Here is a 23,688-nt window from a genome sequence, read left to right on the forward strand (position 1 = left end):
TAACTAATTTACTACTAAGGGGGATAACTGCTCGTGCCAACATCGCACTAAATTGTTATGGTTACACACCAGTAAATACAGAGTTGAATTCACAGTCTATTATCAAGCTTACAAGTATGTACGAGTATAGCTGAGTCATACGTTCATCACGGTTAGCTCTTTGTGGGTTTCGTCTACAACTATTGCAACTGCTATCAAAGACACTAAATAAGTTACATACATGGGTATCGACTGGAATCCGCGTCAACATGGCAGAAAGCGTCCTCAACGTTCTCGATGGAACAACGTCGGCTGGTCGGCTACGCTCGTCGGCTACGCTCGTCGGCTACACGGCACGGAATGGCACTGGTCTTTCTGTGAAAACCTCTCCAGACAAACACGTATTCACACAATTACAGGTTAACATATACAGCCACGGGCTCACAGGCTGAGAATACATCTCCAGACAAACACGTGTTCACACAATTACAGGCTAACATATACACTCACAGGCTCATATAGAGTCAAAAAGCCTCCTGGTAATACTCACCTCAGGCAAATACATTACTCAGGTTAACGGCCCGTGCACGAAGAAAACGTAAGAACTCGTGCTCTCAGTAAGATCCTTTCTGATTGACGCTGGCTCCCACATATTCGCGTAGTGATCAACAAAACTAACTCCAGAATATGGCTTATAAACCGTGGGCCAATAACCCTATTTGTACGATGGGACAAATCTACATCAACAATAATGGCACCATTGAGCAGCAATGACATCCAGTTATGTATGAGTATACCTGTCTACTGCCAAGATTATTACTCAGCAAGAAATCTCAATCTTTGCCATCATCTAATTAATTGCAAACAATAGTCACTGCAGATTTAAATTTGATGCTTCATATGAACCATAATCTGTGTTAATACATACCTGCAAAAGTTACCTTTTTCAAAACAATGTCCGGTAACTCATGCCCCTTTTCTTGTCCACACAATAAATGGACAGAAACCCACCCACCTTGCAACATATTTTTACAAATTTTAAAAATTAAAATAAGTGCCGACAAATACATCTGCCTAGGAGCCCACATGAGAAGGCACACTCCCATCGCATGGGACTGCAATATCTACCATAATGCCTTACTTTAATGTTAGTACATGTTCAGTTTACTATATTATACACTATATATGCAAGTAACTACAAATAACTAATATAAAAACTCCTACTTGGGAGTTGGCCAAATATGGTTCCTAATTTCCACCGCTGGGAACGCTCCCAACGACGAGAGCTAGATTGTCGCCAACCTTCAGAAGCACGCTTGACATATCTTCGAACTCCACCCTTCCGGCTGTCACCTGGGGTAACTTGGCATCCGAATGCAACGCCCTTCCGGCGGTCAACCTCAGCAACATGGTATCCGGATGCACCGCCCCTCTTGCTGTCGCACGCGGTAACTCCCGCCGCCCGTCTGGCCGGAACTGACCTTCCGGTGGCCGGGGTAGTATTATCACCAGCGGTTCTTTTGACCATTTCTCTAGCGACCTTATGAGTCGCTTTTCTTTGGGCTATTTCGGCTGACACCTTGTCGGCCCAGTCAGCCGCGATTTTTCTAGTCGCCTCTCGGCTGGCTGCCTCCACAGACTGCACGCGAAATGCATCAACGCATCAACAATTCCAATCGTCTCCTTCAGTGCTCTTGTCAATGGTTATCCCTGGACCGTGGACGACTTCTGGCACTGTTGTCAGCCCCAATGGAAGTGCATCGTGCACAACCTCGGTATGTTGTAGGCCTCCCATATCAAGGTTCAAAACATGCACATACAAATAATGATAAATTATGGCCCTGCCCGGATTTAACCAAACATCAAAATCCAGTAGCATATCGACATCTGTCGGAGCTACATGCAACTGCTCCTAGCAGTTACCAATCTTTAATCTAACCGGAGCTGCTTCATGGACTTATAGATCCAATCTGAGATAAAACAGACCTCTGCTGCCGAATCAACCACTGCGTCAACCATTACGTCACCAAACTGAGCCGGAACTTAATGATTTATCTTGATCACAATTAAAACACAAATTAAAGTTAACAGTTATTCATTATCTAGGCATAGCAGCTTTATACAGACGGTAACGAAAGACGAACCAAACTGCAAAGTTCAACAGACACTTATTGACTTCGCCATTGAGCATCGTCTCACACAGGTACCCGGGCAACCAGAACGGTATTTCAACATCTTAGGCATTGTGTTTCCAATACAACCACTTGTTAAGACATCCACATCAGTACCAGGTAAAAGCGGCCATGCCTTGTTAGTTACAGACCTAAATATTATTCCGCATATGATTAAGCAACAGTATCGGAAAGTATACCAATATTCCAGAGCGATTTTACCTACCTAATACCAAGCTACAATACTTAAAAAAGGACGGAATACACTAAAGACTGGAATCCACAACATCGTGTTCCTTCAAACATGTATAATAAGCGGAAATCCCTGGTTCAAGAAAGACCTGCATAGGATGAAACGAGGCTTCACACGATAGCTAAGATAGCCAACCAATGGGACACGTACAAGCGGTACCAGAAAGAATGCAAAACGCTGAAATAGAGCGCATAAACATTACCCCCCCCCCCCCAGAATGGACTTTACACCTTGTGAATATCTGCGGAACCAGACTTATATACTAGTAGAACAGTTCTGTTTTCATGAATGAAGATACAGATACGCCCTTACCCAACCTGAGTAGAAAAGCAAGATCAATATCCGCAGTCTATATACCCGAGGAAGGCGTTAAGAAACTACTTTCTGATTTGAACGTTTCCAATGCCCAAACAGTATCCCAAACATTGTGCAGCAGAACTTAGCCATTAAACATGAAATAATTTTTACAACCGAAAACTACCAGTCGACGGGCGGAATGCAAACTTCCCTCTTGTCTTCAAGATAGGAAATATTCACCTACCAGAGGACTATAGATCTGTACTTTTAACATCTATACCATGTAAATTATATGAACATTACATTTGAAAAAACATGCTTAACCAGTTTGAACAGAAAAATACTTACTTCAATCAACCAGTGATTCAGGCCTGGCTATTTCTGCGAAACGCAATTAATAACAACCATACAAGATTTCCTTTCATCCTACGACGAGGAAAACCATATAGACTTGTCGATTTCTCAAGGCATTAGACACCGTCCCACGCGGGAAACTACAATGTACGCTTGTCAGTTGTGGTATTGATGGGCCACTGATTACATGGCGCAGAGACTTCCTCACCAACCATCCATGACAGTTGTTCTGTATATGAGTCGTATTCTGAGAAAACTGGGCAAAATGCATGTGCGTAGATTGTCGTCCCAGATTAGCCTGTGCAGTCCGAACAGGCTAATCAGGGACGACACTTTCCGCTTAAACTAGATTTTCTGCAAAAAGGGACTTTCTGTTGAAGAAAATCTCTACATGTACATAGGCAACTGAAAAATGCTAATTCTTCAATTGGATTAAAAGAAGACACCTAAAACGCTACCCATTTTCCTGCAAGAAAATTATCATAAATAGCTCTAGTTAAATTCACCATTGATATCTGTTAAATATATATTGTCTTTTTTTAGTTCACCAAACAATTTCGACAATTTCTGGATTTCAAACCGAACAGATGATCATTCTTCAATTAAGACATTGTTAGTGGTCTTTTAGGCGATTCGTTTGAGGTAACATGATTTTTTTAACTGAGAAGCTTTAATGCTCTTATTTATCACTATCAAAACAAGAAAATGCTACAAACCTATTAAACACTAGTTACTACATTACAGAACATTCGACATTTTTGTTAATAATAGTTATATTTGTATTCAGAACCATGAAACCGAAAGTACTTGAACTGAAACTGCGTGTCAAGATAGGAACTATAAAATCCGTACACGTACGTCTACTTCTTGAAAACAAGGATATAATATTACGGAAATGGCTTGCCTAAATCCGGACACGTCAACATTGATGTCACGCATTTAGTTTATACACTTGACGAGGGGGTATACAAGGTTAATATGTGAGGGGCCTTTTATTTTTCTATCGTAATTTACCCTAACTGCACAACGCGCAACAGGGAAAAAAATAAGTAAAGTGACACTTAATAGTATTAAATATGTGCAATCGGTTACAAGCAATACATTTAAGTAACTGATTTTTACACGAGACTGTTCACATACGTTTATTTTAATATCAAGAATGAACCGTAAATCACAATATTTCAATGTGTAATTATAAATTGTATGAATACTGTTAAGAAATATTTCATAATTGCATTATCAGTATTTTGTTATCACCGCATGCGATTGTGACTCAAGTGGTATATTTTACGTATTTAAGTGACCGCGTACTCGATCGGAAATAGTTTGCTTATTGTTACATTTTAACAAGTGTATAGTATAAACTTTAGATGCGTGTAAATTATGTTGTAAAACACATTATTGAATACATATGTTTAAACCAAGTGTATAGTGAAAATAAAGGATCTTCATGTATTCTTACAATGGGACAAACGCAGGCGACTACACATATAAACATTAAGGAACAACAGAATGACCAACAGACCTGCGATGTCAAAGATATTTGCCAGTTGTCTGACGGACGATTCTTGGTCACGGATCACGCAAACAACCGACTAAAACTTCTAGGTGTCAACTACGCTCTCGTGGCGTCGCTCGCAACTGATGGCTCCCCCTTCGGCGCGTGCGAAGGGGAACCGGGTCAGGCCATTGTTACAAGTCAGTTCATCGGTAAAACTCAAGACAGTGTAGTCCTAATTGCAGTTGGTAAATCTTTGAGTATTAATAGTTATTTCAATGTTGATTATCGTTGTTACGGTATAGCGTACGCTGGCGGACGCGTCTATGTCTGTATGGGCAGTCGGCTAAACGTGTCTGAGGAAAAGTCTAGCCATGTGCTTCGAGACGAACCTGATAATCTGCCTGGTCACGTGAGAGTATTCTCTTTATCAGGAGAAGTCTTGCAGACGATCCCCAATGATTTGGACTTAACCGTAAGTAAATGGAAAATATAAGTAAAGAAAAAACGTATAATTATTATAAATCAATGTTGAAGCGTGTTGATGAAATGTCGGATATATCGAAGTTAAATGCGATATTGCATATTTTTGCTGAGTTTAAATAAATTGATATGTGTAATATATGTCAAGGCACATTGTGAATAGAATAATAATTAGAATCAACTGTAGATGTTGTTGTTGTTTTTCGTCAAGGTATTTAGCGAACCTCGTTACATCCAGTGGAGCAGAGACACAAAGGAGTTTCATGTAAGCGACTTAACAAAGGGCGTGGTTACCATAGATACCCAAGAGGAAGTGCACTACACAGTGCCCAAACAATCAGACTTCACCTCGCCCCAGGGCCTCTGTGAAAACATCAACAAGGACATTATTGTCTGCGAGAGCAAGTCACACGCATTGGTTCAAATGACCTTGAGTGCAAAACAGGTCAAGGTCACGATTCATGAGTCTGAGAGGTTAGAACGCCCTCAAGCAGTATGTTTTGATAATAAAAGAAACAATTTATTGGTGGCGTGTCAAATGAGTGATGTGATAGAAATATTTAATGCAACGTAACACGGGTTTTGTTTCAAAGATAAACACTTTTTTCTCGTGACCTATCAGATAGTTTGTTAACTAAACGACATTAAATTTAAATCGGACATACGTCGGCCCTTTCCATAGATGGATAACAAAAAATGCCGATAGCGCTATCAACATTGGCTGGTGGCAAAACTACGTAACTGCACGAGAACAATTGAGAAAAAATGGATACGCGCTTGTCGGTATCGATGAAAATGATTTTACAGTTTTATTAATACAGTAGACTCTCTGTAAACCGGACGGTCTCGGGACCGGCCTGATCGTCCGGTTTTCAGAGAGTTCCGGTTTACCAAGAGTTTTCATATTGCCGAAATATACATGGTATGCATTGTGTACAGAATCACATTAAAATAAAACAAACTATATACATTTACATGTACCATGTGATAACTGTACGCAGGGACTGATGATGTTAATTGCATTCTTAAAAAAAATGTGTTTTTAATCGATTAAAAGCAAAAAAAATCCATACCGACTTGTTTTGATTATTCCCAAAGTAAGCGTGGTGCTTTATACATGTACGTACGTGGCATTTGTCATATAGGCGAGTGACGACACAAATAAGATTGTTGTAGATACACGATTTATTATTCAATACATACATGTACCACATTTCAAAAAACATACACACAACCAAAAAACAGCGTCATAATTATTTTTTTAGATATTCATAATCTCAAAATCTCCTGGTAGACGTTCTTTTTCTTCAAGATGTCGCCGACCGTTGACTTCCCGATCTTGAAGCGCTCGCCGAGTGCCTTCAGAGATGGTTTTGGTTGAGCAGTTGATTCCGTGATGAGCTTTATCTTATCCTATAACGTAAAATACCCGAGAAGATCACAAGAAAGTGATCGTCGCAACGGCATGCATTAATTTTTCAATTAAATTGTTTATCATAGGCGATAATAAATAATTAATAAAACGATCGAGTCAATCACGCTTTGATGTTACCGCACGTCTATTATAGACATTCACAGTTTGTTTTACATTACTTAATCGGACTCCCATAGCGCGGTAACGACTTGACACCTTTATGGTATGTTTAATCCGATTATCGATAATTGCGCGAGCAAAATGTGTGACACCGCACTCGCTGTGCTGACTAGGTATTGTTATTTTCACGCCTCGGGCATCTTGAGAATTTAGACCGTCCGGTATACTCAATGTATTTTACGTTGAAAATGACCAAATTTACGGAGATACCCGTCCGGTTTCCGGTTTTCAGAGAGTTCGGTTTATTCAACATTTTTTTAACAAAGAAATAGAAGGAGAAAATACGGGACTGGCCCGACCGTCCGGAATCGGGAGAGTTCCGGTATTCAGAGAGTCCGGTATTGGCAGAGTCTGCTGTATATGAATTTGGTCAATTCTTGCTATCTACTCAGACACAGTACTATCGGCATTAGGCTTATTCGCTGTTTGACGAGCGGTGCGCAATAGGACATCGATTTGGTAACTTGCCTGAAAACATATGACGTTGTTCTCTCAAGAAATATTTTTGAAATTCCATACTTAATCCTGTTGGCATGCTCACTGTTTATAGGCATAAATTATTCGCAGCTTATTCCAGTAAAGGATTTACCGATTGTTGAACTTATAGTCGCAAAGGCTCCGCGAACAGATTAAGCTGGTGCCACGCATAGCCCGTTTGAATACACATTACAGGAAATAGTTGATTAAATTATATGTGTTTATAAATCGTTATGTTTTATTTCTTTGACATTTTACCGTTACCGGTTTGTAACGAGGCATTTCTTGAAGAAAAATTAACTTACATGTTCTTATATTTAATGAGTGTGTTTTAGACAAAAAACTATAAAATGGCGTCAATAAAAAATACATCGAGGATGGATAGATAATTTAGAAATATTGTTTACATGAGTACTTAAGATGTGCTATAAATCGTGTTCATTTTACCACTGGCGCTTTTATGTTGTAGCCTATGTAACGGAAATTGAACGTACAAAAGCTTAACATATAGCTTTTACAAACTCAGCGTATCGATGTAAATTGGCGGATTTATTTCACATTACAAAAAAGAAAATTCACGTATAAATTGCAATACATTTGTTGCCCTTTTATTGGCGATGTTCGATTTTCATTATTCGTTAACCTGCATGCTAATATTCTATTTTGAATTACCATCATATTGGTTTAGTTAGAATTAAATTTTGTATTACAGTGACTAATAGAAGTAATTGGTATTTATTATTTTTACCAACGACGTCGATAAAACATTCAGATTTCAAAATATCATCACTTACATCAGAACGAAATGTAACAATGTATCTAGTCAACACTTAATTAATGCCAGTCCTTATCGGAAAGCAATACGCATATATATCGTATCTATGTTTATTTGTATTACATAAATCATAAATATGTGGCTAAATAAATGTATGTTTGTGTTTGTTGAATGGATCTGTTTCACTGTGGTTGTAAATTATAAATCGCCCGTTATATAACAACTTATGTTAAATTTGTCACGTGGTACGGGTACACTTCCGGCATGCCCGATCTTCCTATGTCAACAGCTTCCGTGTAGCCTCCATTAGTCACGTGACCTGATGGCAAATGTCGCTTATACCCTGGATCATAACACTGGACTTGCGTATGACTCGATGGCACATTGTCCATAAAACCGCCACTGATTTTGTAGCAGGGCACGTGTTCGTAGTCGATCTTTTCGCCGGGCATCCCGGGAAATGAAGATGGCGGCCAATCGTTGTTGTTGTACGCGTTAGGGATGTGCTCAGTGCAGGTCATGTATCCGGGTTTCATTCCGCCGTTGCCGGTGGGGCAAGGAATCGTCGCAATGTTGCTTCTGGGGGAATATGCCGGTGACATCACGGGACTGTTCGATGGGCAATTACTAGATATTGGAAAACTGAAAGCAACCGTTTACATAAATTGTAGCAGATTCATCAAAATCCGTTAAAAGAATCAATTGTGTGCGTCTTTGTTATGTTCGCACCGATGTTTATATTCCGATTGCTAAGACGTTTCGTTTGAACGTTTAATAAAAAAAAGAAATAAGAAAACATGCAATAAAAAGAATAGCATAAATACCCGTTAGCTTTGTAGGATGTTTGACTCATGTAATCCGACTCGGCAGGTCCGAAGTAGTTGGTGTTTGAAGAACCTGCAAGGAAACAATATAAATTATTGGGATTCTGTATAGACTTTATCATGTATGTACACTGTACGTTTGAAATGGCATTGGAATTGCAATTTTTAATCATCCCTCACAATCAATTTATCCACTGCTTAAATGAACAATAGTTTTATTAAATAACGCCGTGCTTTTTATTTCTAACAATGGAAACAACATGTTTTGTATATCATAACTAACGGAACACTGAAGACCACACTAGGGATGTGAACTATTGTATCTGTACAAAAGTAAAATAGTATAAGACACATTTTCTTCACAATGCACGAACACATGGCATAAACGCACACAAACTGCATCTGTGGCAGTGTCGCATACACGAAGGCATACGCGTCACGTGTTCGGCCCTATGCGAATGGTATGCCTACAATACTTAAAAACATAAAACGTTGGGAAGTTCAGTATAAAACTACGGTACCCGTCAGCTGTTCGTGTAGGGTCATTTCTGCGCATGGTCCCTTTATTACGGACCCACGCTCTAGCCCTGGGTTTAGTCGCGAGGCTCGCTGCGGCCCATCGCACTCCTCGTTAGGGGTTACTGATGTCAGCAAGGCCTCCACAAAATCTGCAATTAGCCAGATCACAACTACATCTGAGCCGGGCTCTGGGTCAATTTGGGTTTAATGCATGTGCATTAAGTGAGCCGGACTCTGGGTCAAACTGGGTTTAATTCATATGTGTTTAGTGCCGATTTCCGTTTTAATGGTAATTTTCGTTTAAATGTGTTGTCCCAGGTTAGCATATGAGGACTGCACGTGCTAATCTGGGACGACACGCATATCTGGGAAGACACGCATATCTGGGACGACACGCATATCTGGGACGACACGCATATCTGGGACGACACGCATATCTGGGACGACACGCATATCTGGGACGACACGCATATCTGGGACGACACGCATATCAGGGACGACACGCATATCTGGGACGACACGCATATCTGGGACGACACGCATATCTGGGACGACACGCATATCTGGGACGACACGCATATCAGGGACGACACGCATATCTGGGACGACACGCATATCTGGGACGACACGCATATCTGGGACGACACGCATATCAGGAACAACACGCATATCTGGGACGACACGCATATCTGGGACGACACGCATATCTGGGACGACACGCATATCTGGGACGACACGCATATCAGGGACGACACGCACATCAGGGACGACACGCATATCAGGGACAACACGCATATGCGATATACCATGTTTTCCCAGAGCGAGTCTAAAATGTCTTAATCCTTCACTAAAACCAGGAAGTTTGTTATCAATCGTTTCGGATTGACGACATATAAATGGTTACTAAGCGAAAATGTGAGATAAGGAAATTATATAATAACGAGAGCGCCGATGGCGTTAAAAGCATAGGTGCAAGATACAGGGAAGAATGGCGTCACGTGGTATAATGTAGTTCGATATCGCCATCCGCGAATTTCTCAAATCAATAATTTCAAACAATTACCGACTATTTAAATAGATAATCTTTCCATTTACATCAGTGTTTGAAACGCTTATGAAAAATAATTACCCAAGCCTTTCAAAATTTAAGCACGGACAGATCTGTATCGAACTATTGTTTTCACAAATGAAAATAGACGCTACCCTAATCGTCTGCGTCAAGAATTTGTCGTAAAACTTGTGGTAAGCGTTAGATGCAGACGTGCACAACAGATTGAGTTCTGAATACACATTCCTGAATGCAGATTTTTATAGAAACTCCTAACAGCAGTTACTTCCCTTGCTTCGCCCGGTCAGTAACTTCTAGTATAAGGGAGGCCACTGCGTAGGAGATTGAGATTTATAGTGCAGATAGAATTGTTTTACGAACGAAATTTGTTTTAGGTTATAAGAAGATTTTTTGACATAAAACGGTCTTAGAAAAATTCACTAAAAACGGTGTCAGCAATATTCTTGGAAGAAAACGTTAGAAAAACGTTTCCAAAAAAAAATTGTAAGAATGACCATATACTAAATTAAATAGATATTTCGTCTGATTTTTGATCAGGTAAGGCTTCATAAAGGGTAACCAATCGATGTGGATTTTTGAAATGTGGTATATACCATAAGCATAGGTGCGTAAACGCACCTATGCTAAAAACGAAACTAATGTTCGCATAAAAAGTTTGCTTGAAGCGGAACACTTAACAAATTAAAGGAAAAACTATAATTGCTTTATCGTAACCCAGCGGCTATTTTTTAGAAAATCGCCAACTTTTATTTTCGTGAAACAATTTATTAACCTAGATAAAAAGAGCCAAAATCACTCACGCGCAAGTTAATCACCTTATTCTTCGTATTATGATTCACATTGTATTCCAGTTTTAATTCGATATCTAACACGAGCCGTACATATAATCACTTCATAAATTGACAACAAAACGAGTTGTGCACACTGTTTACATACGCGAGTTGACCTCCCCTTTGACTGCTCTCAGAAGCTCGGCCGCCTTCTCCTGGTTGTGCAAATTCTCCACCACGTACATCACGTACTCGTCAAACATCAGGTGCAACAGATGGAACGAACCTACAACACCGAAGCAATTCAAGCGAATTCAATCGTGCGTATGCATGCCTGTCCGGTTAGCGCAGTGGTTGGAACACGCGCTTCTCAACTAGGCGACCAGGGTTCAATCCCCGTTAACGGAAGCATATGAGTTTGGTTGGTGGTCACCAGGCAGGAAACATGGAATTTCCTCCGGGTACCCCGGTTTCCCCCGACAATAGAATACTACAAATCAAATATTTGTCATTAAACACAAATATTTTATGTAGCTGGATAGTGCAGCTATAATTTAATACGTCGCAACTTCTGTGAATCAAATAGTTAAGTAGGAGTGCTGGGTCCGGTTTAATGAGAGCGACCATGGTCGGGCGACTATGATTGTACCAGCGAATAATCGTCGTGCGACGATAGCCGTGTTTAATGGAGAGCGACGGTCGTCAATCGACCGCGCGTTGTTCGACATATTGTCGAGCGACCGCAGTCTACCCCTCACACCACGACTGCTCGTCGCTTGACGCTTTGTCGGCATTCAAAACCCGTGCAAAATGAACGCGGATAGTTTCGAGTTTAATCATGGCGGCCTCCATGCGACTTGTTCATCGAATGCGAAGACATTTTCGAAGAGAGCGAGTTTTTAGAGATAGGTTGAATCCAATAGACATGTACAATGATGATGAACTTTTCCGTCGATTTCGCTTACCAAGGAGCGAGCTATTTGAGCTCATAGACACCTTTGCTGTAGATCTAGAATACGTTTCCGAAATTTATACAATATTGTATCATCAATATGCGTATTTCCCATCCAATACACGGATGTCTCGAGCAAGGGAATGTAATACATATACAGTAGTTAAGAAGAAATGCACTTAATTGATTTACCTTAATAACAATTGTGATAAATATGTTTTATGATGCTAAACGTCGCGTCATTTATTTTTCTCCCGGCTTATAAAAAGTAGTAATAATACAAGAGACGAGCGCAAACTGTTCACTTAAAGTTAAAGGTTAGTCACACAGGAAGGCAATGCGCAAATAATCCCGGGTTTATGTGCACCAATATCATTCAATAAACTGCGCATTAAGGGCAACTTTCTTTGGAACTTATCTTGGCCTATAATTCGCAAATTGTACACGTATGTTGAGATGAATTCAGTTGAAGGCACTGATTTTACATTCAACGTGTCCCGTTGACGCATTACTCTACATATGGTCCGTGCTCTGTAAAAAGGGGGTTTAATCCATGTGCGTATAGTAGCGTCCAATATTAGCCTGTGTAGTCCGCATAGGCTAATCAGGGTCGACACTGTGTGCCTAAAATAGACTTTTGTTAAGGAGGCACTAAACGAACAATATCATAAAATCGGAAAATATCGTCCCTAATAAGCCTGTGCGGACTGCATAGGCTAATCTGGGACGACACTTTACGCACATGCATTTAACCCACTTTTGACAGAGTACTACTCATATATATGCTGAACTATATGGAATGACAACATACATGTATATTGAGAGCATTATTTTAAAATTGTAAAAATACACCATGGTATAAAAACGGCCATACTAATACCATACGCACAAATGATTTATACATGAAGTAAAGTGTAAAGTACTTCGATACTTATTTACATGTGCACAACTTCAATGTTACTCCACCAATAGCTTCATCACTTCGTGTTTATATATAAGAAACAGTACCAATTTAATTTTTTAATAACAATTTTGAATGATTCATATAACCTACATCAATATTAATAATGAATAATGGCTTTTAGAAGAAAGAATTTGTGGTTACAACGAAGGAAGGGACAAACAGAAACAAATATCAACACATTAAGGATAAGTATTTTTCCTCATGAATCATTACGTCATTTTCGTAGGTTGAGAAATAAAATGATATATTGATAAAGACATCAATAATAAAATTAAATCACAAAAATAATGCTAAAAAACACTCGGATTACTAGATCAGTTTCGAGCCATCAATACCCAGACTAATATCTTAAATAAAGAAAAGTGTAACTAAACTTTTTTATAATACTGACAGATGCTTCAAATAATCATTTGATTAATATTCTATTACCGACAATACGAATTCATGAGGTTTTTTTCAGATCAGATGTGAAATATATCCTGTATAAAAATACCGTTTACTTTAGACAAAACAGCATGGTATCAATAAAGCAAATCTCAGATATCTTGACAGTATTATAAAATATGCAGGAACGAACTCCCCGAAATACACTTTTCTCGGCACCATGTACCTAGATTTATTTAGAAGAGTCCCATACATATTATTCGAGTATGTGTATCAAGTTGAAGTGAAATTTACAATGGATTATGAATAATTAACAAAACGATCATTGCCCATATAAAGTGTCATAAGATCAATCCTATAAAAGTGAAATATCAACCTTATTTAGATAGATTCTAATTAATATGTATTTTGCAGACGATAATGCAATGAATCAAACCTTTAAGTGCAATCATTTTTGGGCAGATTTAGAAGCCAGATATAAAAGAACATTTTAACAAAAAATGTCTCAGCAGTATGTCCATAATCATTAGTGAATTCCAGAGCTGATTGCAAACCAGTTATTTGGTTTTAAAGACTTCCGTAGACATCCAGACTCCACAATGCAGTTTTTGCACGCGTTTTCCTCGATCTACGACCATTATTCATTCGATCCTTCCTTCCGTCCGATTTGTCGAGCGCACAAATTCATATTGGTATATGGTGAATATTCATATAAATGTACGGTCTTTAGTACCAACATCTTGAAACTGCGTTGGCAAGTATGTTTGAGGTTCTGCAATTTTGACACGCGAAAGGACATTGTCCAGAGACACGTGAACCATAGTAGTAGTTTTATTTAATTGCGTCAGATTTTGTATTTGAACTTTGAACACTTAATGAATATTATTACAAACACACCTTTGACGAAGAATCCGCAAGCGAATTCTGTTTAAACAAATAATATCATATTATTTTAACAAATTTAAGATTTACTTTTCGTGATATGAGTTTTCGCACAATAAATAAAACGAGAGCGGCGATGGCGTTAAAAGCATAGGTGCAAGATACAGGGAAGAATGGCGTCACGTGGTATAATGTAGTTCGATATCGTCATCCGCGAATTTCTCAAATCAATAATTTCAAACAATTACCGACTATTTAAATAGATAATCTTTCCATTTACATCAGTGTTTGAAACGCTTATGAACAATAATTACCCAAGCCTTTCAAAATTTAAGCACGGACAGATCAGTATTGAACTATTCTTTTCACAAATGAAAATAGACGCTGCCCTATTCGTCTGCGTCAAGAATTTGTCGTAAAACGAGAGCGGCGATGGCGTTAAAAGCATAGGTGCAAGATACAGGGAAGAATGGCGTCACGTGGTATAATGTAGTTCGATATCGTCATCCGCGAATTTCTCAAATCAATAATTTCAAACAATTACCGACTATTTAAATAGATAATCTTTCCATTTACATCAGTGTTTGAAACGCTTATGAACAATAATTACCCAAGCCTTTCAAAATTTAAGCACGGACAGATCAGTATTGAACTATTCTTTTCACAAATGAAAATAGACGCTGCCCTATTCGTCTGCGTCAAGAATTTGTCGTAAAACTTGTGGTTAGCGTTAGATGCAGACGTGCACAACAGATTGAGTTATGAATACAGATTTCTGAATGCAGATTTTTATAGAAACTCCTCACAGCAGTTACTTCCCTTGCTTCGCCCGGTCAGTAACTTCTAGTATAAGGGAGGCCACTGCGTAGGAGATTGAGATTTATAGTGCAGATAGAATTGTTTTACGAACGAAATTTGTTTTAGGTTATAAGAAGATTTTTTAACATAAAACGGTCTTAGAAAAATTCACTAAAAACGGTGTCAGCAATATTCTTGGAAGAAAACGTTAGAAAAACGTTTCCAAAAAAAATTGTAAGAATGACCATATACTAAATTAAATAGATTTTTCGTCTGATTTTTGATCAGGTAAGGCTTCATAAAGGGTAACCGACCGATGTGGATTTTCGAAATGTGGTATATACCATAAGCATAGGTGCGTAAACGCACCTATGCTAAAAATGTTGATGGCGGAAGTGATAATTTTCTCAAAATAGCGACTACAACGACCGCAGTCGACTGACCACACAGTCATGCGACCACAGTCGCGGCAAATTCCTCCGTGAACGCGACAATTTGTCAGTTGGCGGCCGACAATTTGTCAGTTGGCGGCCGACAGCAGTCGGTCGACCGCACAGTCGCGCGACTACAGTCGTGTTTTTGTAGTTTTTTATTAAACCGGACCCAGGCGTACACTCACATAATGCAGTCTTAGCTTCGGAATGACCTCATAAATGTTAACATGCACACACACGTGTGTGTTGTGAGTGCGTACACTGTATAGCAGCGTGTCTTCGAATTCTCTTAATATAATACGAGGATTCTGATGAGTCTCCCCAAAGGATTTGTTTATTATCGTTTCCAGAAAACGTGTTACCGGGGTAGTTGGTTTACGGAGGACAGTGTAAGATATACGAGTCGCAACGTTGTAGAAAAGACCGTTTGTCTTTTGTGGACGGTGTGATGCACTTAGTACATACACTTATTCAGTCAATGTTTCTTATGACCTTTAATTTAAGTTGGTTGTGTATAAAGGGAAAATGAATACTATTAGATCACTTAAACCTTTTGTGCCTTATATAAGGATTATTCTGGGAAGTTTAGCTATGAATACTAGTAACCCAAACTCGACGCTCTTTGCGTAGTGGATAAGTGGATATGGTGACCGCCTAGCGATCGGTAGGTCAAGGGTTCGAACCCCACTGGGAGCATTCCTTCGAGCTCTCCCGAAGACACCAGTTTCTTCGCAATCGAGCTAAAATAAATAGGTTTAAACTAAAATATCTTATCAATTTATTTACAAAAAGCTCTAGAACTCGTCAGCAATGTCATACCACATTGCTTACCGACGCTCAACGCACTGTTCAATAACATGGTACCAAATCGGTTACCAAAAGTTCGACACACTCTTCAATAATATCATACCAAATTGCTCACCATGAGCTCAACGCATAGTGCAATAATAATATACCAACGTCATCAACGGACTTGTCAATCGCGATATTGACATAGTACCATATCGCTTACCCAACATCTCAATGTGCAATGGCAAGGTTGTTATAGCGCCGCATTCTTATCAAAACATGAAGCGACTTGCAAATTGCAAGGTAAAAATAGCGCCGCATTCTTACCAAACTTTGCACTGTGCAATTACAAGGTTAAAATATCGCCACATTCTTACCAAAGCTTGGCACTTTGCAGTGAGAAGGTTAAAATAGCGCCGCATTCTTACAAAAGCATGGCCCTTTGCAATAACTAGGTTAAATAGCGCCGCATTCTTACCGAATCTATGCACTTTGCAACATCAATCTTAAAATAGCGCCGCATTCTTACCAAAGCTTGGCACTTTGCCATTGCAAGGTTAAAATATCGCCGCATTCTTACCAAATCTAGGCACTTTGCAGTTACAAGGTTAAAATAGCGCCGCATTCTTACAAAATCTTGGCACACAGCAATTTCAAGGTTAAATAGCGCCGCATTCTTACCGAAGCTTGGCACTTTGCAATTGCAAGGTTAAAATAGCGCCTCATTTTTACGAAAGCTTGGCACTTTGCAATTACAAGGTTAAAATAGCGCCGCATTCTTATCGAAGCTTGGCACTTTGCAATAAAAATGTAAAAATAGCGCCTCATTGTTACCAAAGCTTGGCACTTTTCAATTGAAGGTCAAATAAGCGCCGCATTCTTTCCAAGCTTGGCATTTTGCAATTGCAAGGTTTAAAAAGCGCCGCATTCTTATTAGAGCTTGGCACTTCGCAATTACAAGGTTAAAATAGCGCCGCATTCTTACCAAATCTTTGCCCATTGCAATAACAATGTTAAAATAGCGCCACATTCTTACCAAAGTTTGGTACTTTGCAATTGCAAGGTTAAAATAGCGCCGGATTCTTACCAAAACTTGAAACTTTCAGATACACGGTTCAAATAGCCCCGCATTCTTTCAAAAGTTTGGCTCATTGCAATTACAAGGTTAAAATAGCGCTGCATTCTTACCAAAGCTTGGCAATTTGCAATTACACGGTTAAAATAGCGCCGCATTCATACACAATCTTGGCACTTTGCAATTACAAGATTAAAATAGCGCCTCATGCTTACAACAGCTGTACACTTTACTATTACAAGATTAAATTAGCGCCTCATTCTTACCAAAGCTTGGCACTTTGCAATTACATGGTTAAAATAGCGCCGCATTCTTACCTTAACTTGAATCTTTGCAATTACATGGTTAAAATAGCGCTGCATTCTTACCAAAGCTTGGCACTTTGTAATGTAATGTAATGTAGCGCCGCATTCTTACCTTAACTTGAATCTTTGCAATTATAAGGTTAAAATAGCGCCGCATTCTTACCAAAGCTTGGCATATTAAATTAAAAGGTTAAAATAGCGCCGCATTCTTACCAAAGTTTGGCACTTTGTAATATAAGGTTAAATAAGCTCCGTATTCTTACCACATCTTGACACTTTGCAATTTCAAGGGTTAAATAGCGCCTCATTGTTACCAAAGCTTGACACTTTGCAATAACAAGGTTTAAATAGCGCCGCATTCTTGCCAAAGGTTGGCACTGTGCAATAACAAGGTCAAAATAACGCCGCATTCTTACCAAAGCTCGGCGCACTGTGTAGGGTCATGTCGCGGATAATCCTGGTACCGATACAGCTCCACATTAACAGGAAGTGCCGGGCTGTCGTCTTCAATCCCTTAGAGGTATGTGTGCTCTTCTGGAATATTTATTAGCAAAGTTTTATTCTGTACAGCCAGTCAAAATCATTTTAAGCAGCAACCTAACATCGAAACTGTTCGTAAATGAAATTTTTATTGAAATCATAAAACAATTCACTGCAAAAAGACACAACCCAATAGCATTGTGGCAAATTATCAATCTCTGTGACGTTGCCGAAAAAAAACAACTAAATATTATACAACTGTGTAAAAGACGTTTTAAACACTAATGCAACGATTATTTTAATAAAAAGCTTTTTTAGGTATATATACTAACAGTAAATGGGAAACTCGCCCAGTCCCTTATGTTACAGGCATGTAATGTACTACCCACCTGGACCACACACTGTTCTACCATGCCGTCCAACCACTCGACATACGACCCCATTGGGGCCTGGTCCTCCAACAGGATCTCAAAGTCTCGTGCAACTGAAACGGGGATGTCGCTTGTTACAGTAGTTGTTGCAAAAGCGTGTGAAGAGAAGATAGAAAATGAAAACAATAACGTATTTAACATAACCTCAGAATATCACTGTTCATAATGAAGACGTTGCCGCAACAATTTAATACACATGTAATCAAACAAAACGTATGTAATAATATTAACATTTATATAAAACCTTTTAGGCATTGCAAAGTTAGGAGGCCAAAACCATATATGGACAGACATATTGACGCGGGTTCTCACAGTTGTTTGCAAAATAGATGTATATGTATGTTTTAATGCGTATTAACAATATTTATGCATAATTTTTGTCACTCTTACTGCTACACTTTGGGCAAGCTAAGCGGTAAAATACTTTTTATAGCAAGTATTCGTTCTTCTTACTGATGCCAGTAACTTTACGAGAGCTGTTAAGGGAGTTAACTCGCACAGTTCTACACTCTACTGGAACCGAAACATGGTGCATGTTAAGCCTATTATCTACCAACTAAGGTATGCGACGGCGATATATATGTTCGGGTGTCCCAGCACAGTCCTTGACTCTACCAACTTAGTAGCCCGGCTCATCACACGATACATAGACTGGTACTTACGTTTCACAATGTTCACACTGTCCTGGTCTGTGTTCCGGTCGGCCGTGTACAGCGTCTGCTTTATGATGCTGTTGAGATCTATGTTGAACCAGTCGTCAAGCATCTGGGCCGTGATGTCCGCCGAGTTGACCACCGTCCTTGCCGCCTGACACAGGTGGTTCAGCGAAGTCTGTCGCTTCAAAACCTGCGCGAAGCTGCGCGCAACTGGAAACAGTAAGGGCGTTTCCAAATTCATGAGTGTACTGACTTAAGGGTACGTATAGCGATAAATACATACGACTGAAACAGTATGGGAGACGAAATTTATGTTTCCACTAACTTAACACGGATAAGGATACCGATAAATGATTAGTACAATACGACTGAAACAGAATGGGTGTTCCCACATTCATGCTCCTTTTATCTTAACTTTGTAATCGATGTTGAAAAGTAACTAGTGAGTAAATGAGACAGTATTAATTGGTATGTCCATATTCAAGCTCCTAGTATCTAAACTTAATTAGAACTGTCAATTACAAAAATCCTTAGCAACTGTGACAATACAGGCGTTTTAACTTTCATGGGTCTATTATCTGAACTTGGGTAAGGATGGTGATAGATGTCGATGAAAAAACATGGGTACCTGAGTCAGTATTTGGTTTTGCACATGCATGCTCCTAATGATAAAACCTGTATATGTAATGGGATTAAAGATAAAACTTGAGCAACTGTAAAAGTATTGGTGCTCCACATACATCAACATTAATTATGTGCGCTCATTTTAAACTGGAGTATTGATGGAGATAAATGCTAATGACTAAACGGAGGTATCTGAAACAGTATTGGTGTTTCAACGGTCATGCTCCAAAACATTAACTGGGATATAATTAGTGATGAATGTCAATCAAAACGTGGGCAGCTGAATCATCATACTCTTACTAGCTTGTGTAAGGATTAACGAAAATGGCAAAACTCGGAGATGTCTCCAATTATGTTGATAATCGCACACAACAACAGGCTCGTTTTTTTAAAGACAAATTTGCCTGAATACTACTAAGATTGTCATTATGTTATGTCGAGGTGCGTTTAGTACGTTGGGGCTGAAGGTGGAGTGCGTGTAGTACGTTGGGGCTGAAGGTGGAGTGCGTGTAGTACGTTGGGGCTGAAGGTGGGGTGCGTTTAGTACGTTGGGGCTGAAGGTGGGGTGAATGCGGGAGGGGTATCCCTCACATACACGTTTTTGTTTCGTTTAAAAGCGATGTGTCAAGATGCATATATAAAGATTGACAATTTATTTAGTTTTATGTTCAAGGAACGATTTATTCTTAAGTGGAATAAAGTAAACCGTTCAAAAAGTAGTTATTTAAATATCCTAAAGCATATAACTAAAACCAAAAAATAATATACATTGCATATCCAGATTTAGAACCGTTAAGACCGTTAAAAGGACTGGTTCAAATATCGGGGTGTTTTTGAAGTAAGTAGTTATATTGTAATAAGAAAATAACGGTAAAAAAAGAAAATTATTTAAATTATCCAATCGCTTTGCATTTGTTATGATTTATACGCACTTTCAACAGATCATTCATAAACGAAGCTGTATATTGTGTATTGACACTGCGTCTTTAGTGGTACACCGCTCCCTGACTTGCAGTGCTCTTTTAGTTTTTGATTATGTGACAAAAAATTTAAAACAATTATTGCGACAATTGGTGAACAAATCCTTTTAGACTTTATTTGAAAAACTATATGTTGGACAAGGATGTAATGGTTAATGTTTGGGCAAATACTGGGTTGTCATCTGTATATTCGAAGCATAACTGTAGTACTTACCTCGTGTATCATAAAGAATTAAAGAAGTAACCCGCCTATTATGCAATGCTTAATACGGACTACCGTTAAAGCAATCGTGGTTATACATTAACATTCAGAGAGCGACAATGCGATATCGCGGACTATCGAACTATCGCATCGTCGCCCTCTGGATTTTGATGTGTAACCACGATGAGCTATTCCGTAGCTTTACGACCCGTTGTGTATTGATGCATTGGATAATTGATCATGATTGCGACCACATGTGTATTGTAGCCGCGGACAAAAAGTAAACGCACACGCGGTGACATTTTCTTAAAGGTCGCAAGCCAAAGAGGAATCTTCCGGGGGAATCTTCTTAAAGTAAAATATATATTTGGGGAACATGTGTATGTTAGACACAATCCGAACCTGTTTGAATGTTTTTGGTTTTAAATACGAGTTTTGTAATGGTCTTTTTAAGTCAAAGTAGTGTGTTTTCATGTAAAACACATCGAACTGTCAATCTAGGGACAGTTCAGACAAACAAATCATAGTCGATAGCGAGATTTTACAACCAGTAGATTACTTACGATCAAATTTGACTCTTTGCAGACACGTGGGCAAGGAATTCAAAGCCCGACGTAGCCACTCATCCAGCTGCATGGAGAAATGTCGAATCACCTGCGTCAGACTGAAATATAATTATTTATTGTATTAGAATAATTAATTTTGTAAACATCTTTCATGTACTAGTATTTTTTTTATTATTTTTTGAAAGTTGTGTAGCAGTCGTAAATAACACATGTATTCTATTAAACGTGGAAAGCTAGCATTAATATAAGCTTAATAATGTATTACTTAGTAAGGGGGAACAACCCATTTTTTATTTCACTTATTAAAAGTGACCATTAGGTTGAACAGTTTGTGTTCATGTCACACGGAAAGTAAGAAGACAATTTGATAAGGAAGTTGATACATTCTCCTTTTCGTATTTGACCAAACTGTGTCCGGTTTAATGAGAGCGACCATGGTCGGGCGACTATGGTTGTACCAGCGAATAATCGTCGTGCGACGATAGCCGTGTTTAATGGAGAGCGACGGTCGTCAATCGACCGCGCGTTGTTCGACATATTGTCGAGCGACCGCAGTCTACCCCTCACACCACGACTGCTCGTCGCTTGACGCTTTGTCGGCATTCAAAACCCGTGCAAAATGAACGCGGATAGTTTTGAGTTTAATCATGGCGGCCTCCATGCGCCTTGTTCATCGAATGCGAATACATTTTCGAAGAGAGCGAGTTTTTCGGCGTAAGCTGTATTAAGCCAGCTTTTCACCCTGACTTGACCTTTGTAAGGGTCCAATAATACACAAATAAAATTTCCCGCGGCTAGGTACGAATGAATACACTTCATTTATTCCATTGGCTGATTTGAGTATAACACCAGAACATTGGAAACATATCCGCGTCTTTGTAACACTGTTTTACTGCATGAAACAATTTTATCTCTAATGAAAAGGCTCAATAGATAGAACAGTTTTACAATCAATTTTCGACATAAATACAGTTTGTGCGTTCACCTTTTATTTTCAGAGAATTACCAGCGCAAAAGCGTTTATACTAAAGGCTATGTTGTCATATTTAGTACTTACTTGCATTGCATTTCAACCCGCGAGGTTTCGGGTCAATAAGCGGCTATTTGTGAAAGTCATAGTTTATATACAGTTCATCGTCGGAGTTCGCAGAAGGGGTTGCGATCATTGTGTTACACCGGTCTTACTGACAATAACGTAGTGACTGTAATGCATTGCATTCCAATCCGCAAGGTATCAAGGTCAGTTTGTCAGTTTGCGGTCAGTTGCAGAAATCTTTATATAAACGCCGTCTCGTAAACTTTGTGCACTTGAAGTCTGTTTTGATCAGAAAGATACTAAATAAAGATATTCGGCGATATTATTGTGGTATGTCAATCATCGATTTTTAATATGGTTTCAACATTGGCATGATAAGGACCAATTTTGATAAAATTAATTAGAAATATTTATCCATTTAGACCAGTTTATTAAGCATGAGCACAATAATTCACTATACTATAATTATGCAATTAAATAAGATTCGAGTATTGCCGGCTGACCTATATGCACTCGTTTATTTTCATGTTTCTTGTGTTTTTCTATTTTGTAAATATAGATATCTGAGTAATAATATCACATAAAGCATAATAAGCCACGAAATCTGGCGCAACACCCCGTAATTGATTTGCTTATGATGTAGCTAAGAACTGCGCAGAAAAAAGGCATCCGCTACTTTTTATCTCATAGAGATAACTTTTGATCGTTCATAAACATCGACCACAATCGACCACAATCAACGCCGTATATCTTTTTTAAAGATATTTCTTGTTAGAGATAGGTTGAATCCATTAGACATGTACAATGATGATGAACTTTTCCGTCGATTTCGCTTACCAAGGAGAGAGCTATTGGAGCTCATAGATACCTTTGCTGTAGGTCTAGAATACGTTTCCGAAATTTATACAATATTGTATCATCAATGCGTATTTCCCATCCAATACACGGATGTCTCGAGCAAAAAGGAAAGTAATACATATACAGTAGTTTAGAAGAAATGCACTTAATAGATTTACCTTAATAACAATGGGTTAAATATGTTTTATGATGCTTAACGTCGCGTCATT

At 38.9% G+C, this 23,688-nt stretch overlaps 2 protein-coding genes across 2 annotated transcripts in view; one reads left to right on the top strand and one right to left on the bottom strand.

Moving 5' to 3' along the window:
- The first annotated feature begins 4,097 nt into the window (after positions 1 to 4,097).
- On the top strand, positions 4,098 to 8,053 carry LOC127873197 (uncharacterized). The gene is made up of 2 exons (XM_052416947.1): positions 4,098 to 5,027; positions 5,247 to 8,053. Exons 1-2 carry the CDS (start codon positions 4,425 to 4,427, stop codon positions 5,607 to 5,609), a joined length of 966 nt encoding a protein of 321 aa, XP_052272907.1. The 5' UTR covers positions 4,098 to 4,424; the 3' UTR covers positions 5,610 to 8,053.
- LOC127873173 (transcription factor RFX4-like) overlaps positions 7,976 to 23,688 on the bottom strand; it is a 30,424-nt gene continuing 14,711 nt past the window's right edge. The window contains exons 11-18 of the mRNA XM_052416874.1: positions 21,583 to 21,683; positions 19,220 to 19,423; positions 18,516 to 18,610; positions 18,063 to 18,180; positions 11,230 to 11,349; positions 9,227 to 9,373; positions 8,706 to 8,778; positions 7,976 to 8,523 (exon numbers count right to left, since the gene is read on the bottom strand). Coding sequence (XP_052272834.1) covers positions 8,106 to 8,523; positions 8,706 to 8,778; positions 9,227 to 9,373; positions 11,230 to 11,349; positions 18,063 to 18,180; positions 18,516 to 18,610; positions 19,220 to 19,423; positions 21,583 to 21,683 — 1,276 coding nt within the window. The 3' untranslated portion in view covers positions 7,976 to 8,105. The remainder of the gene's footprint in view (positions 8,524 to 8,705; positions 8,779 to 9,226; positions 9,374 to 11,229; positions 11,350 to 18,062; positions 18,181 to 18,515; positions 18,611 to 19,219; positions 19,424 to 21,582; positions 21,684 to 23,688) is intronic.

This window comes from Dreissena polymorpha, chromosome 1, assembly GCF_020536995.1.
Source record: "Dreissena polymorpha isolate Duluth1 chromosome 1, UMN_Dpol_1.0, whole genome shotgun sequence".
Classification (NCBI taxonomy): domain Eukaryota; kingdom Metazoa; phylum Mollusca; class Bivalvia; order Myida; family Dreissenidae; genus Dreissena; species Dreissena polymorpha.